We start from the raw sequence: 16,552 nt of genomic DNA on the forward strand, positions 1-16,552 counted from the left end.
GAAGAAAAAAAAAAAAGCCCGAAAAGTTGAATGTCAGATTTATGTTTTGAGTCCTTTTTTTTCTTGTTTGTGCGCATGAGGCATGCGAATGAAAAGCGTTTTTGTCAGTTGAAGAAGGAATGTGTACGTTACGTAGCAAAAAGGAACAGCGTGTTACAGACGGATGCTCTGCGTGTTCTCTGCCGTTAGCTCATGTCAGACAACCAAACAGAATCTGACTCATTTTGTATTCTCTGATTTTATGTGTAGAACAGTTCTGTTAGTGAGATCCAACATCCGTCAGTGTTAGTCTGAACAATGTTTCAAGGAGAGTGTGTTAAAACCTGAATACGTGCGACACTGTGTTGTCATGACAACGACTCACGAGCAAATATAACTGTGTGTTCATTAAACCGTTAAGAGTGTTTTTTTTTGTTTGTTTTTTTTTTTCTCGTAGAGAGTGATTCTTCTTTTTTTGGCAGTTGTGTACAAAACAGTGACCCGTCAAAAACTGGAACCAGCAGACCTCGAGTTATCTAATAGTTTTATATAGAAAAGACGTTTCGCTATCCGTTTGAATTAGTTCAGGCCAACAAGAGACAACTGCACTCATCAGCTCCATTTCACAGCTCTGATTACACTGCTATTAACATCACACTATATTATCAAGGAATAACTGAATAATGGAATGAGATGCATATATATATATATATATATATATATATATATATATATATATATATGCATGTTACTCCATAAAGGAATTATTGGCTATGTTTATGATTTGTCGTGTATTGCGTTAAACAGAACCCCCCCCAAAAAATATTATTCCCCTCTCTACTCTGTATCTCTATAGTATTTGTAAAAGTTAAAGCCCTAGATCTGCAGAAGACGGGCAAACAGGCAGGTTACTTATTACTGTGTTATAGCGTTTGGGTTAAGAACCTTGTCCCGGAACCGACCCGAGAGCAGGAGGAAAAGGAGTGATACAGTGTTTGGATCATGCACTTCCTGCATATACAAGTTCTCTCAACCTCTCACATCCAAATCTACCATAGTAAGGTTTTAATTTACACCAGTAATATATTATTTGATATACATATATATATTTATATATATATATATATATATATATTATTTACAGTCTCAGTAAAATGTCAGAGTGTTAATTTTCTCTTTCTATATTATAATAAACTTGGGAGTTTATGACAGCACCTCTTACATAGTAAATATATATAATATATAATGTGCTTCTGCACAGAAACAATGTTAACTTTTAATCTTTTTTCCTCTTCTTATTCTTCCTCTTCTTCCTCTGCGTCTTTTTAAACCAATACAAATTGTTGAGTAATATTCATGCAAGGAAAATAAAGTCAATATGTTCCAAAAGGCTAATTACGTCATACTGTACAATAAAGTAGGTCAAACCTCTATCCTCTTAGGATAGAAATCAAGTGCTGAGTGAGAGGAGGGAACCAAACCTTTACAGGTTCTTGGTCTGAATTGGGCTGAAAGGAAAGCTGGTACCCTGAACACAAAAGTTCCTCTGAAGTCCACAGTGTTCCGTCATCGTCCGTGTCCCTTAGCGACCAGCCCGTCCGGCGACGTCACACCTCTCACGATGGCTTGTCGCCCTCTTTCTTCAGACGGCTGTGGAGAGAGTCATTGTCATAGTAAATGAACACGCTTGCAATGTGGTCTGGTTCTTTATTTTTCTGGTTCTGGTTCTTAAGTAACAAAAAAAAAAAAAAAAAAAGAAAAGTGTGCATGGTAAAAGACCGACTTGACCAGCGCTATATTGAGATCCATCCATCTTTCTACTGAATGTAGGTGATGTGTGAAGTTTCACACCAACAGAGGTGAAAAGCTCTTATTTTTACACCCCTCCTCCGTTACATTAGCCTCTCATTTGAGCTCCTGTCAATCTTTTTACAAAATGCTTTACAAATTACACTATTCTTATTCCTGTCCTCATTCCTGTTACTCAGTACTTGAATAAATCCCACCCCCTGTTTTAAGACTGCGGATGCTGCATATTTAAGATAAACCAATTTAAATCAGCGTCTAAACCACACACTTGCTCGAGCGTCATGCATCATGCTTATGGAGCTCGTATTTGAATACTGGCGTAGAGAAGAACAGGACACACAGCATGTACGTGAACAGCGGAGGTTCACCTGTAAAAGTCCTCCTGTCCAGGTAGGGGCGCACTGTGCAGGTGGTGTCCGTGTAGCCAGTGCTGTTCGAGGGCGAGTCTCTGTAGTTCGGCTGACTGCGCCTGCATGGCCTGCAGCTGATGGGCAGCTGAAAGGGGGGGCAGAGGACCCGGGAGTTCCCGCGGATACATCGCCCCTAAAAAACAAACAAACGAACAAACAAAAAAACAAAACAAAGACCGGGTTCAACGCACTGGAACACTCTAATCAGTTCGAAAGTCTTCATGACTGAATCTCCAGCCAAAGCGTGGCCCACCAATCACCATTCATTCTCAGGCAGTGCAATCTCCCCTTTTTGCCATGGTAACCAAACTAACATCTGATTGGTCCTGCGCAGCATCTCTATTCATGATCCTAGTCATGGTGGAATGTTTACTTCACTCTGAAACCACAGCCATTTCTGGTACATTTACATTCTTCATTTACACAAATGTCTCCATTGTTTTTGTTTTTATTTTTCAGTTGCCAACACTCACTCACTCATTATCTAAGCCGCTTATCCTGATTAGGGTTGTGGGGGGTGCTGGAGCCTATCCCAGCGCTCATAGGGCGAAAGGCGGGGAAACACCCTGGACAGGTCGCCAGTCCATCGCAGGGCAGACACACAGACAAACACACTCACACACACATTCATACCTAAGGGCAATTAAGTGTCTCCAATTCACCTAACCTGCATGTCTTTGGACTGTGGGAGGAAACCGGAGCTCCCGGAGGAAACCCACGCAGACACAGGGAGAACATGCAAACTCCACACAGAAAGGACCCCGGCCGCCCGGCCGAGAATCGAACCCAAGACCTTCTTGCTGTGAGGCAACAGCGCTACTCACTGTGCCACCGTGCCGCCCCAGTTGCCAACAGATCACTCTAAATACACTGAAAATCAAGGCCATCGTCCCCATCACCATCACGAACAACACAAAGTCTCACTGGACTTGCTGGTTACTATACTGAGGTTTCACCATTAACAAAAACAACAGAAAGAGAAGAACTACAGTCACAGTTACTACTGTTACTATGACCACAAGAAACATCTCACTAACAAGTCCATATCAACACAGTGCAAACACACAAACGACTCAGTAACAACTCCATATCAACACAATACAAACCCAAGAAAAACTCAGTGACAACTCAATAAACAAGCTGTGACAACTCCATAAAGGCAATAACTTGACACAGATAACAACAACGCGGCCTCTGGATCTGCACTGATCAATTCAAAGGAGCTTCACAAAGTCTGCCTGAAAATAACGATGAGGAACTAGTAAGAATACTACAACAAACCATTGAATGTCTTCTACACAGAGTGAGAAAAGGCTAAGGATAGGGTGGGAATAAAGAGGACATGAAAGAAAAACACTTGTGGTTCAAAAACCCCTGAAACCAAGACCAGGGAGCCCGGGAACAGGATGTTTTCCAAGTGAAGCTTCACACTATGAAGTAAGCTTCGCACTGTAAGCTCATACTGATAAAACAGACAACAACTAAGTTGCTTCAATAACTACATTTGGAACTACATCAGCATCATAATCATCATCATCATCATCCTCATATTTCTTTACAAACCATCTGTCATTCAAAAACATTCTGTCAAAGCTGTGTTGGTGAGAGACATATTTACAGGCGTGTGTGCGCAGGTGGGCTGACTGGTTGCTGGTTTGACGGGTTCAGGGGACTCACCGAAAAGCGGGTGTCTCAGCATGTCGTGGTCATGGGGCAGATCGCTGAGCAGAGGGTTGGGGATTGGACCCGGGGGAAAGGGGAACCGGGCCAGAGGAGGACCAGCAGCCAGAGGGTCCACCAGCGGATGGAGACCAGAACCTGAGAGAGGCAGTACTGCGATTAGAGCCTTCAGTCTGGAGCCCTGACGAGGAGAACTCCAGAGATTCACACACACTGGCCCCGTCAGACCCTGGAACCTGGTGTGTATGATCTTTAACGAGTTCACACTGGACAGTAAGGATGCAATTTACATTACACATTTCCATCTTTGCGCGCACACACACACACACACACACGCACACGCACATGCACACACGCGCACACACACACACGCACACGCACACGCACACACACACGCACACACAAATGCCTCAGAGCATCTAATTCAGTGCATTACTCAAATATGGAACCGTATATTATAACAAGCTCAACTCCCTAGGGTAACAGTCTCCAGCACTCTCACCCTATACAGTCACTAATCATACTGTGAATTCTATGTTATAACAGCATCATCACTGAGAACAACTCTTACCCTGACACTAAAATCAGTGCTATACAAATAGTACATTATTACTCTCATCCTCATTGTCTTACACTGGGTTATAGTAGCATGCATTATCTGACAGTAATGACGTATTAGTGACAGAGGTCTTACTCTCTGTAAGCACACACACACACACATGCATGCATGCTAGTGACAGCAGTGTAGAGTAATGAGGGTGGGGACATACTAGCAGCGGGGTTACCCTGGTTGAGAGGGTCCTGCTGGTGGAGGTGGAGGTGGGAGTGGATGTGGGAGTGCTGATGGTGGTGCGGGGTGACGTTCAGCATCTGCAGTCTGCTGACGGGGTCCCCGGCCACCGCCGCCATCCTCTCCGCGTGCAGCCTCTCGGCCGTCAGGCGCTCGGCGTAGCTCAGCTCGGGCCTCAGGACGCGCTCGCGGTCCACGGGGCCGATGCCCGGCACGAACGGCCCGAAGGGGTGGGGCCCGGCCACGTGGGGCAGGGCCAGCGCGCCGTGTCGGGCGAAGTGCTCCATGGGGTTGGCCGAGGGAGGGAGGGCCGCGGACTCCAGCTCGGGCGGCTTGACCTCGAAGCCCGGCTTCATCCTCTCGCGGATCTCCCTCTCTCTGAGGTCGCGGAGCTCACGTTCCCGGAGGGCGGGGTCCGCCGCGTAGAGTCCCGGCATCTGATAGGCCAGGGCGTGGTCGTTAGGGCCCAGAGGCATGAAGAACGGGTGGTTTCGGTTGGTCGGCGACATGACGTGGGGGCGGGCGTATTCGCTGAGCGTCCGCAGGGCAGGCGTGTCCGGGCCGATGTAGGGGGGGACGGCAGCCACGGTGGTGGGGGGCTGCTCGAATGAGGGCCGGGGCTGGGCGTGGCCTGGAATCTGGTGTTCGCTCATACGACTGTCGTGGGAAGAGCTGGATGCTCTCTGTATGGCAAGAGTGGAAAAAAAAAATATGAAAGTCATAAACACCATGTCATTATGTATGCAAGGACAGGACAACAAATCAACAGATCAACAAATAATACAAACAACTTCTGTTTGTATCGGACATCTGCCAGTCAGAGAGAATAAATAAATCTATATTACTTATTATAATAGTAATCAGTACAAACAAAATGTTCACAAATAAACTTGATTGGGTTTACACCATGAAGCAGGTCTTCTCAGTTAGCTCAGTTAGCAACAAAACTGAGCCAAGACGTCAATAGGAACGCATTAAAGACGTTCCTCAACTGATTTTAAAAATGGACGGTTTGGATTTTTGTCTAAAGTCGGCAGTATCCGGCTGACAAATTCTGCCGCATGCGAAAACTCCCCACAGCAAGGTCTCCCAAACCAAAAAATACTCACGGAGGCTTTGTCCGAGTCTCTCTCTCTCTCCCTTTCCCTCTCTCTTTCCCTCTCTCTCTCTCTCTCCCTCTCTCGCCCCAGCCGAGCGTTCAGCTCTGCCTCTTTTCTGGCACGTTCCACGGCCTCCTCGCGTTTCTTGGCCAGTTTGGAGGACGCGAGCGGAGTGAAGAAGAGATCCGTGCGAGAGCAGGAGTTATAGCCACGGTCCAAGTGTTTGATGAACCTGACAGCCAATCAGAATCAGGTTTCAGTTAACACATCTTTTTCATTTTATCCAATGAGAGCTGAATCACGTTCCAAATAAAATCAATCCTCAAGCTTAATAAAACTGCATTTGGAATTACTATGCAATTATATTCACCTGCATTTCATTTCATTTTGTATTTAAATTTTAAATAATGACTATATCATTTTAAGTAATACAATTTTATGCATTTATCATATGTTAAAAAGGCCGATATTTAGCAGGAATTCTACCTTGCTGATTGGCTGGCGTGGCTAGGCGTATTGACCACTGTCGGCTCGGGGGAGGGGCTTCTTCGTGGAGGGGGTGGGCTGTCACAGTCAGACTCGTCCAGTGGCTCCTCTTTGACTGACATGTGTGACGGTCCAATAGGAGCACTGGCTGCAGACGAAGAGGAGGAGGAATTGTGAAGACTGGCAACAGAGGCTGACGAAGAGGACGCAGGGAACGCCGCGGAGGAGGATTCTGGGAAAGAACGAATGTGATGGGGATGGGAGGGGTGGAGCTGAGCTGGGTGGGGGCACGTGGAGCTTGGCGGTGGGGGTCCAGGCGGATGACCTTTGACTTGGCTTTGGGTCAGAACCGGCAGCTGGGGCGGGTGATTCTGAGGCATGATGTGCAAGGGCGGCGGCTGGACGCAGGGGTTGTGCTGCGGATGGAGGGAGGCCAGGGGCTTCAGCGCTGGGGGAGGAGGCAGGTTGGGGTGTATCTGCAGGAAGGGGGGGTTGGAGAGGTGATGCGGCGGAGGAGGAGGAGGAGGAGGGGGAGGGGGCTGTTTTTGGGTCGGCTGTATGGGCGTGGTGGGCGGGGGTTTGATTTGGGCGTGGTGTAGGACGTGAGGGGGGTTGTCTCGCTGAGCGTGAAGGGCTCTAGGGGGGAAGGCATGGGGGTGGATTGGCGTCAGCCCGCCGGGCAGGTTCTGGCTCGGGTTCTGTGGCATCCCCGGGTGGGAGGTCGGGTATGGCGACGGAAGAGAGAACGAGGAGCCGGGCCCCGAGGGTCCAGAGAGAGACTGAGGGGGAACCTCTGGAACCCGATGGGAGCCACCTCTTTGGGGCCCCACTGACGGAACCAGGGGTTCTGGAGGTCCATCGTGGGAGCAGTGTCTAGGAGCCTGCACTGGGGGTTCTGGTAGGGTGGAGGCTGCCTGGGTGGGAGTTTCAGACGGTGTGTGAGTGGTCTCCGGCGCAGTAGTGAGGTTCGTCTGGGTTTGGGGCGCGGTCGCGGGAGCCGGGGAATCGGAGTCGCTCTCGTTGCCCGGCAACGGGCTGGGCAGGCTAGGGGAAGAGCTTCTGTTGTCCTGGTCGATGTCTTTAGTGTCGCTGCTCACTTCATCGTTAGCGCTACGGCAATCAGAGCTCTCTCCCTCACCCTCCGACGGCGAGTCACCGCCCTCCTGTCCCACATACACACACGCGCGCGCAGACACACACACACGCAGACACACACACACACAGGCAGGCAGGCAGACACACACACACACACACACGCACGCACACACGCGCACGCACAAACACGCACGCACAAACACGCACACACACACACACACACACAGGCAGACACACACGCACGCACACACATACACGCACACACACGCACGCACACGCACGCACAAACACGCACACACACACACACAGACAGAGACACACAAACACAGACACAGACACACAAACACAGGCACGCACACACACACAAACACAGACACAAACACACACAATTCCCAAAATCATCTGAGTAAAACTGACATTGACCTTACTCAAACAGAATAAATGTCTTTGTGATTTCTGTGTTTACGAAACACTCTGTTCCTCTTACCTGTGTTTTGGGGCGTTTCATGGTTTTCCGCTCGGGTTCATCCGTCTCCTCGGTAGCACTTTCTCGCGCTCTCTTCACCCCCTTCGCTAAAGCGGCCTCCACTTTCATCTTCTGCAAACACAACAGAAATGCTGGTTCAAGTAACAAACCACAAAGCAACGTAACTGGATCTTTAAATAAAGAAGACTTGAGAGACCGCTGAGGAAGAGATCACACGACAAGATTCTAGACATGGTTACTGACACAGCCAAAGCACAGAGGGATATAATCTGTCACAAAACTCAATCTATGACGTCACGTCAAATACCAGGATCTCCTTTTTCTCACTACAAGTGATATAGACAAACATAGTCCCATAGACAAAGTCCCACCAATAATAAAGAACTATTCTGTAGGCATCCGGGTCACGCAGCATTAAATGAAATGCACTACATTACTAAGGTCAGATCTCAGAATCACTGCCTGCTCATTTGGGTGTCACCAAAACGTAAGTGACAGTGTTCTGGGTTGGGGTGCAAGGTCGGGGAGGGGGGGGGGGGGCGCAGGGCCGACAGGGCGCACTCTCCGTTATCATATCTCCGTGAAGCATCTGCACAGTGGCATGAGGGAAATACTGTTCTACGTTGCCACGGAGACGCTTGTGTACATGCTGGTGAGTGAAGTCACAAGAGCAGTGAAGACTTTGCAGGTGCCGGAGGAACAGGGACAGGGAATGTTTTACCCCGAAAAAAGCCAAAAATCCAATAATAATGATAATAATAATAATAATAATAATAATAATAATAATAATAACTCTAGGGTGGAACATGCTGTCATTATTGGAAAGTGTCCAATAGAAACACAGCCCACGTGGCTGTGTGTGTTTACAGAACTACTGCGTTAGCGTGTCTTTTTTGTCACCACCTTGCCCGACTTCGGAGTGACGGAAGTCTTGCTGTCAGTACTGGACGCTCGGGTCGCCATGGAAGCGGAGCTGCCTCTGCTGGGGGCGTGGCCACCCGACCGCACGTCCTCGTGAACAGGAGACACGCCCCCATCAGGGCTACCGGTTTGCCGCTTACGGCCACTCCTCAGAGATGAAATCTGATTACAGAGAGAGAGAGAGAGAGGGAGAGAGAGAGAGGGAGAGAGGGAGAGAGAGAGAGAGAGAGAGAGAGAGGGGGAGAGAGGGAGAGAGAGAGAGAGAGAGAGAGGGAGAGAGGGAGAGAGAGAGAGAGATGGGAGGATTAAACATTCATTCATTCATTTTCTAAGCCACTTATCCTAATTAGGGTCACAGGGGGTGCTGTAGCCTATCCAAGCGCTTGTTGGGGCGAAAGGCGGGGAAACACCCTGGACAGGTCGCCAGTCCATCTCAGGGCAGACACACAGACATGCAGATTCACGCACACATGAGGTTTAAACAGTGAGGTGAAATTCTTACTTCAGAAAAAATGCCCTAAAAAAAAATTGTAATTTACAGCAAACTGCATAGACAGCTTAGATATGACGGACATGGCGTCCGGCTACAGAGAGCATGAAACCTGGAGGCTTAAAAAAATCTGTTTTCTCCTTCTTACTTTAAACAGGACTGTTATGTTACTCAATGTTCTGAGAACTTCTGCACAGAGAAGCTAAAGCCCTGAGGACAAAACCTATTATGCGAGTGTTGTTTTAGGAGCATTCAGAGAAACAAAACATTCAGACGCAAAACAATAAGAAAGGGAGAAGAGAGGAGACGCAGAGAGGAAGTGGGCCAAATGTGAGTAAAAGAGCGAGTTATGGAGCGAAAACGCCCACGCGTACAAACAAACGAGTGAGGAAATGAAAAACGAGTGGGTTTTTTTTTTCTTTTCTTTTTCTTTCTTTTTTTTTTTTTTTGAAAGCGGACTTACAGGTGCTCTGCTGCGGCGCGTCTTCATCGCGTGCCTGGCTGCAGGCCCATCCTCTTCCTCTTTGACGGGTTTGAACATGTACGGCGGGTCTGCGGGTTTGGGCGCCGGCGGCAGGCGTCTGTATTTACTGTAGTGGGAGTGGCAGCTGGAGCAGAGCAGAATGTTGTCCCTCCCACCCACCTGCCAGTCCTTAGAGCCTGAGACAGAGAGAGAGAGAGACAGAGAGAGAGGGAGAGAGAGAGGGAGAGAGACAGAGAGAGAGAGAGAGAGAGAGAGAGAGAGAGAGAGAGACAGAGAGAGAGAGAGAGAGAGAGAGAGAGAGAGGGAGAGAGAGAGACAGAGAGAGAGAGACAGAGAGAAAGAGAGAGAGAGAGAGACAGAGAGAGAGAGAGACAAAGAGAGAGAGACAGAGAGAGGGGGGGGGGGGGGGGGGAGAGAAAGATTGTAATGAAGAAAAGTCACAGAACCTGGTGCTCCTCTTCTTTCACTCTTTTGTACTCACATGCTTACAAATACAGACACATATACATACATACACACACATAGACACACACTCACACACACACACACACTCACACCTCCCTGAATCTCACCACAGAGGTAACTAATACATGTTCAGACTCTGCTTTTTTCCACTCTCTTTCTCTCTCTCTCTCGCTTTAAGACATGCACACCGACACATTAACTCTTCTGTAAATCATAACTGTAAGCTACATTACCCACATCCAGCAATTTCTTACTAATATTGAATAATAATAATAAGAAGAAGAAGAATATTTATTTAGAGCCCAATATCAATATTTAAAGTCTCAAAGGGCTTTACACGTCTATAACAAAGTCAAATCAAAATTATATTACGCATAAGTTTGAGAAAATAGATAAGTCTTTAGTCTTGTTTTAAGTATTGAGAGAGTTTGCCTCTCTAACTTCTAATATTTATGTCTAAATGGTTTATGAAAAGCAACATGAAATAAGGTTTGTGGATTAAACAAAACAAAGAGATTTTGTACTCACTGGTGGTGAGACAGTGACCACAGACGCAGTCTTTGTCTCCCTGTTCGCTGTCTTCGCTCTCCAGGTCATCCTCACTCGCTGAACTCAGCTCCACTACAGAGGAAAAAACACACACACACACACACACACACACACACACACAATCACATGAGACACAAACAACTTTACTTTACCTGTTAACAGGCTTTCATTTCACATTCTCAGTTCACGGGCTTTAAATGTGAGGGGGTTTCAAATGAAAACATCTGAAAACGTTCAACATGCTTCTCACAGGAGCTGCGGGCTTTGCCTCTAATACAGTTAGCTCTTTGAAAAAACAAAACAAAACAAAAAAAACAACAACTTGGCATCAGTTTGACTTTTTCCAAGTCATAACTCCTGTCTTGCTGTACACGCCCAGGCCTATGGTGATCAACTGCTGACCTAACAAACTATGCCCCCACCTCCACCCCTGCCGCCCCCCCCCCCCATTTTCCGTAACCACCTGCTTGATCTGGGCATGATCTGATACGCGAAAAAGTAAACCACGCCTCAATTTTCATTTTCTACATGTAAAATGGTTGCTCGAGCCATTCGTGGCTGTGAGCGAAAACCTCACTGTCTCTTTATTACTGACAGTATGTCCTCTATACTAACCAGCATGTGGAAGCCTCAACCCATGATATGAGATTATAACTGAGAAAAACATGCATCTATTTTAACTAAAAAAAACAAAAAAAACCAAAAAGCAATAGATCAACTGTCCCTGAATCACTTCTAGAGACATCTGGATGTACACAGGCCCATGAGGGCAATTTGAATGCAGCATTTTGAAATTAATTTTTATACTAAAATCTCTGATGAAGTTTCGATTTAAGCAGACTGAAAAACCTCTGTGATCATCAATAACATGTAGAGAGAAGCGTTGACCCCCTGGGGCCCGTGTGACTTTTCAGCGTGAAAGCACCTGCCCGGCACACAGCGGTGAGCACCGGCCTGCGTGGCCCGTCACACAGCGGTGAGCACCGGCCTGCGGGCCCGGCCCACAGCGGGTCGGGACGGACTGGACCAGAACTCACTGGAAGACGTGCGGGACGGGGCGTTGGTGGCCGAGGCGGAGTTGCGGGTTTTCACTTTGCGGGACGCGGGCTGCTTGCGGTGCTGGCGCTGAGGTCGTGACCCCGCAGCTTCCGGGGTCTTCTTCCAGTAGTAGTAGAACGTAATCAGCTCACCCTTCAGACGAAAAAAAAAAACAAAAACAAAAAAAAAAAAAGATCATAAAACCGATCCACGCGCTGGGAGTTTAGACAGAGAGCTCAGCGTCGGTCTTAATGCCGCACTAAGCTTAAGAGCCTCAGAACTGCGATGACACGATGGTCAAAGGGTTAATTTAATGGAAGGGTTAGCACTTAGCATCAGTCCAAACATTTTACTTTAACCGTGTGTTCAAGTGTACTCACTGAGAATGTCTTTTTTTGTTCACTCACTCATCAAGATTTCCCCAGCAAAGAAAAGTTCAAAAGAACGACAGAGTCATCAGTCTGCACTTGAATTCAGCTGCAGACGCGCTCACCGCTCACCGTTTTCTTGTTGGGCAACAGGTCTTTACGGATCCTGAAGAAATTCTTGCCATACTGTCTCAGGCCTTTAATGAAGCGTTTCTGGTATCACAAAAAGGAGAGAGACAGCGGGAGAGAGAGAGAGAGAGAGTAAAATGTCTTTGCATTCCTGTTTAGTCAAGGGAAACAGTAACAAAACAAACAAACAAACAAACAAACAAAAAAAAAACATGCCATACAAAAATGCAAAATGTAGACAATAACACAAATATAAAGAATTCAGACCTAAACGATACAGACCTAATCACAAACCATAAGAATTATTGTTATGATGGGTAAAAACAGAGATCATTTTTCTCTTACCACTTCATCCTCTGACCAGCTCTTCTCAATGAGTTTGGGAACCGGCTTCTTCACCAGACACTGCAGGGCTTTGGCGGCATCATAGTGACTCTCATGGAGCTAAAGGGGATAAAAAAAAAAAAAAATTCTTTTCAAAGTGAAAAAAAGATAAATAGAAGGACAGAAAAAGGAGAAAGAAGAAAGAAAAAAAGGAAAATGAAAAGAGAAAAACACCGCTGGGATGCTTCATGTGAGGGAAAACACCAGTAGATCTGAGGTTTTGTCTAACGAGAAACGAGTCAGGCTGGGATAGCACTGACTTTCAAATTAATTAACCCAATATCATTTGCAAAGATTTTTTTATAGTGTTCACCAAGGAACCTGGACTGAGCTTCCCAAATGCATTTGGAATGGACGGTCACCTCATCTGGAACCCTAATCTGGAAAACCAGCCTGGAAAAGCAGCACAGTGGCTTTCAGCTAATAACGTCTCACAGTATCAGCAAATTTGACAAATGCCATGATTCTTGCAATATCGCCCACCAGAGAGACACCCCCTCCCCTCGTATTCACAGATTGGGGGAAAAACGATATCTGTTAATCTGAGCGGAAGCGAACGTCGCTGTAGCACTACTCCAGGCCGTATACTAGAGTAGCAATCGCTGCTGAAATCACAAGTGGAAGTAGTCGATACATCAGGGAATACAAACAGATAACGAGCTGGAAAAAAATCGTATTACACACACACACACACACACACAAAGATGGACGAACACACACACACACACAAAGATGGACAAACACACATATACACACACACACACAAAGATGGACGAACACATACAAAGATGGACGAACACACACACACACACAAAGATGGACAAACACACATACACACACACACACACAAAGATGGACGAACACACACAAAGATGGACGAACACACACACACACACAAAGATGGACAAACACACATACACACACACACACGGCGGGGGGGGGGGGGGGGGGCGCATGTGGTTACAGAAAAAGACAAAAATCACAAAAAAAAGAGAAAAAGAGAAAAAGAGAAAAATGACAAGAGTTATAACGAAAAAAAAAAACCCCACAGTAGGACGACAGCTGGTTCCCGTCTGTGTACTGACCGTGTTTAAAGCATTCAGCGTGGTGTCATCTCGTGACGCGGCCAGACAGCCATCTTCCGTAGAGCCTCCGTCACACATGCCTGCAAACGCTGCCATGCTCCTGACATACAGAGGCCAAAAAAAGGTCATACGTGGTCACGTGACCCGGAAACAGTCCAGCCAAGAGCACCCCATAACACAATTCATTCGCTGAAACACAGCTATTTTCGGAATAGGGTCAGTTTGTCTTTAATTAGAACTAATTAGAGAATAAGAGACCATTGAGCTATTGATAAGAATTAAATGAAGACACCCATCACTGAGCAATAATAATCACTGGGTTCATTAAAAGCTATTGGTTTGTTATGGCTTAATAAATACGTTATACTCCTTATACTAACGTACTACTCTGCTGAAATATTTAGAGAAGTTCGAGGCAACTGAATGATCCAACAGTTGGGCTGAAGCTGCTGGCTGTTATTGAAACAGGTAAGCGAAAGGTCAAACCAACGTGCTGACCTGGCCGCGCGCAGGTACATAAGGAGGTCACAGTCGTTGACCCCTGGCGTCCACACCAGCTCCTCATTCTCCGTCACCTGTTCTGAGCCTGCTGCGGGGAGGGGCTGCAACTCAGGGAGTTTAGCCTGAAAACAGCCACACACAAAACAGAATCATTGTATGCATACACCCACACACACTCACTCACACACACACACACACACACACACACATTCATTAAGTTATCCACACACACACACACAGAGCCGTGTATGGCGTGAAAATAATCAGTGACCCGTATATGAAGTCCTGAGGCGTTTGACACACACACACACACACACACACACACACACACACACACACTCAGATGCAGGTCAGCGAAACTAACCTGGTGGCTCGGACCTACTCGGATCTCCCCCTGCGTACTGTTCAGCTGCCTGAAATACACATTATCACACAACCTCAGGATCACCCGTCAGGTCGCATTTTCATCCAGTTTTCTCATATACATAAAACACGAAACTGGCTTTAGATACAAAGAATCCTGCGGCTTAATCCTGGCACAAATAAAATAACATATTAAAAAATATATATACATATATATATATATATGAAATTCACAAAATACATTTATTAAATTCACAAACAGACACATTTCCCCACGATTTTTAAATGACAGACAATAATGATATCGACAGGTTTCGGACAGGTTTAACTGCCTCTACGCGACGTCTGGACAGAATGTAAGAACTTCAAAATGCAGATTATTCTGCAGAAAAACAGGGTTTAAAAAGCAAGACAGAATACATAGTAACGTTAACAGACAAGTAAAAAGTAAGTACATTATTACACACGCTATGCTGACCACATTCTTTGATCGGAAAGATGTACATAAATAAGGAACTAAACCGTTTGCTAGACGTCGCATGAATATAGCAAAGTTCACCCGCGATTTCTGCACTTATTAATATATTCCCAACGCTTCACACAGATGTCTCTTCGAATAGTTCATTTTAACACGTAAATGTGCTTATCGGCAATCACGAAAATCATCCCAAATCCCGCCCATCTGTCTGGACTGGCCAATCTACGCCCGGCGGCACCGTTCCCTCCAAAGGTTATATAAAAGGGGGCTCGAAGCCTTTCGCATGTACTCCAAATCAATCACTACACTGATGAATACATTTCAATACCCTAACCCATCTTCTTCGTCCGTGATTTTGATTTCGGGGAGACGACATGTTTAACATGTTTATTTTGGACAATTTAACGAGCGAAATCTATCAAAAAAACATACTTGTCTATGCAAGCGAAACATCAAAGCATTATTAAAAAAAATTCTATGTTTTTACACCAAGCTTAATAACAATATTTCAAATACTATGATAGCACAAATGCACGTTTTGAAATCTGTGTTTTCATCCCGTCAAAGGGCTGGATGGCCTCTGTCTCTGCGCAGCCTTTACAGACAAGCTGTCAAGTTCACAACCATCTATATTTGTATTTGCGCTGCAAAAGTATTTGCGGTGTTTGAAATATGCAAACGGTATTTAAAGAGAAGGCATCCAGAGAGGAAACAAAAATATCAACAAACCTTCGCGGGCTGAACAAATCGTCCATGTCGCCGTCTTCTTCGATTGTGTGTTTACAGTTTGTTTTTTAGTGAGGCGGCTGAAAACTACGCTTATTCCCCCTATTTCATACTACTCAAAATGGAGGCTAAGCAGACGATTTTTTTTCCGAGCTCATGCAATGACCTCAGTCCTCACGCTCAGCCTACCGAGATCCACTTCCACAGACATAACTGAGCATGTGCCGCCCCCGCCATCGGTAATGGGATCAGCTTCAGCTCCGTATCCGGCCCGTCCGCGAGGAAACGCGCACCAATCCGAGCTCAAGAACCACGCATTCCGCAGACCCACAGACAGCGGTAAAAATAATACAAGGGAAGAAATACAGAGAGAGAGAGAGAGAGAGAGAAAGAAAGAGAGCGATACAAACGGCCACAGCGGAATAACATCGGTGATAAAATGGACTCCCGTTGTTCAGCTGTCAGACGAAATTCCCAAACACGCCCTTTAAATGAAGCAGAAACAACTGAGCTACAGCAAATAATACCCCATACTATGCACGCGATACGTCTATAAACAAAATAAAATATAGGTCAAATGAATTTATTTGCAAAGATTTAATTATCTTTAAGGGTTTTTTTTTTTTTTTAATTTCTCGTTTGTCATAAATAAACGAAAATCAGAATCGCTCGTGTGTGAGAGAGGGAAAGCATGACTTAACATGCCATCACGGATTGTGGCAATGATTAGGAGCA

At 46.1% G+C, this 16,552-nt stretch overlaps 1 protein-coding gene across 1 annotated transcript; it reads right to left on the reverse strand.

The window, feature by feature from the left end:
• Positions 1 to 1,461: 1,461 nt before the first annotated feature.
• Positions 1,462 to 15,909, reverse strand: rereb (arginine-glutamic acid dipeptide (RE) repeats b). The gene is made up of 17 exons (XM_030776951.1): positions 15,821 to 15,909; positions 14,615 to 14,663; positions 14,248 to 14,372; positions 13,750 to 13,849; positions 12,626 to 12,724; positions 12,284 to 12,364; positions 11,783 to 11,936; positions 10,725 to 10,817; positions 9,711 to 9,907; positions 8,740 to 8,919; positions 7,837 to 7,947; positions 6,255 to 7,417; positions 5,778 to 6,000; positions 4,664 to 5,351; positions 3,876 to 4,016; positions 2,157 to 2,331; positions 1,462 to 1,629 (listed from the first exon to the last, which is right to left on the reverse strand). The coding sequence occupies exons 1-17, from the start codon at positions 15,844 to 15,846 to the stop codon at positions 1,596 to 1,598; spliced, it is 3,639 nt and encodes a 1,212-aa protein (XP_030632811.1). The 5' UTR covers positions 15,847 to 15,909; the 3' UTR covers positions 1,462 to 1,595.
• Between the last annotated feature and the right edge of the window lie 643 nt (positions 15,910 to 16,552).

The sequence above is a fragment of the Chanos chanos genome, chromosome 6, assembly GCF_902362185.1.
Source record: "Chanos chanos chromosome 6, fChaCha1.1, whole genome shotgun sequence".
Taxonomy (NCBI): Eukaryota; Metazoa; Chordata; class Actinopteri; order Gonorynchiformes; family Chanidae; genus Chanos; species Chanos chanos.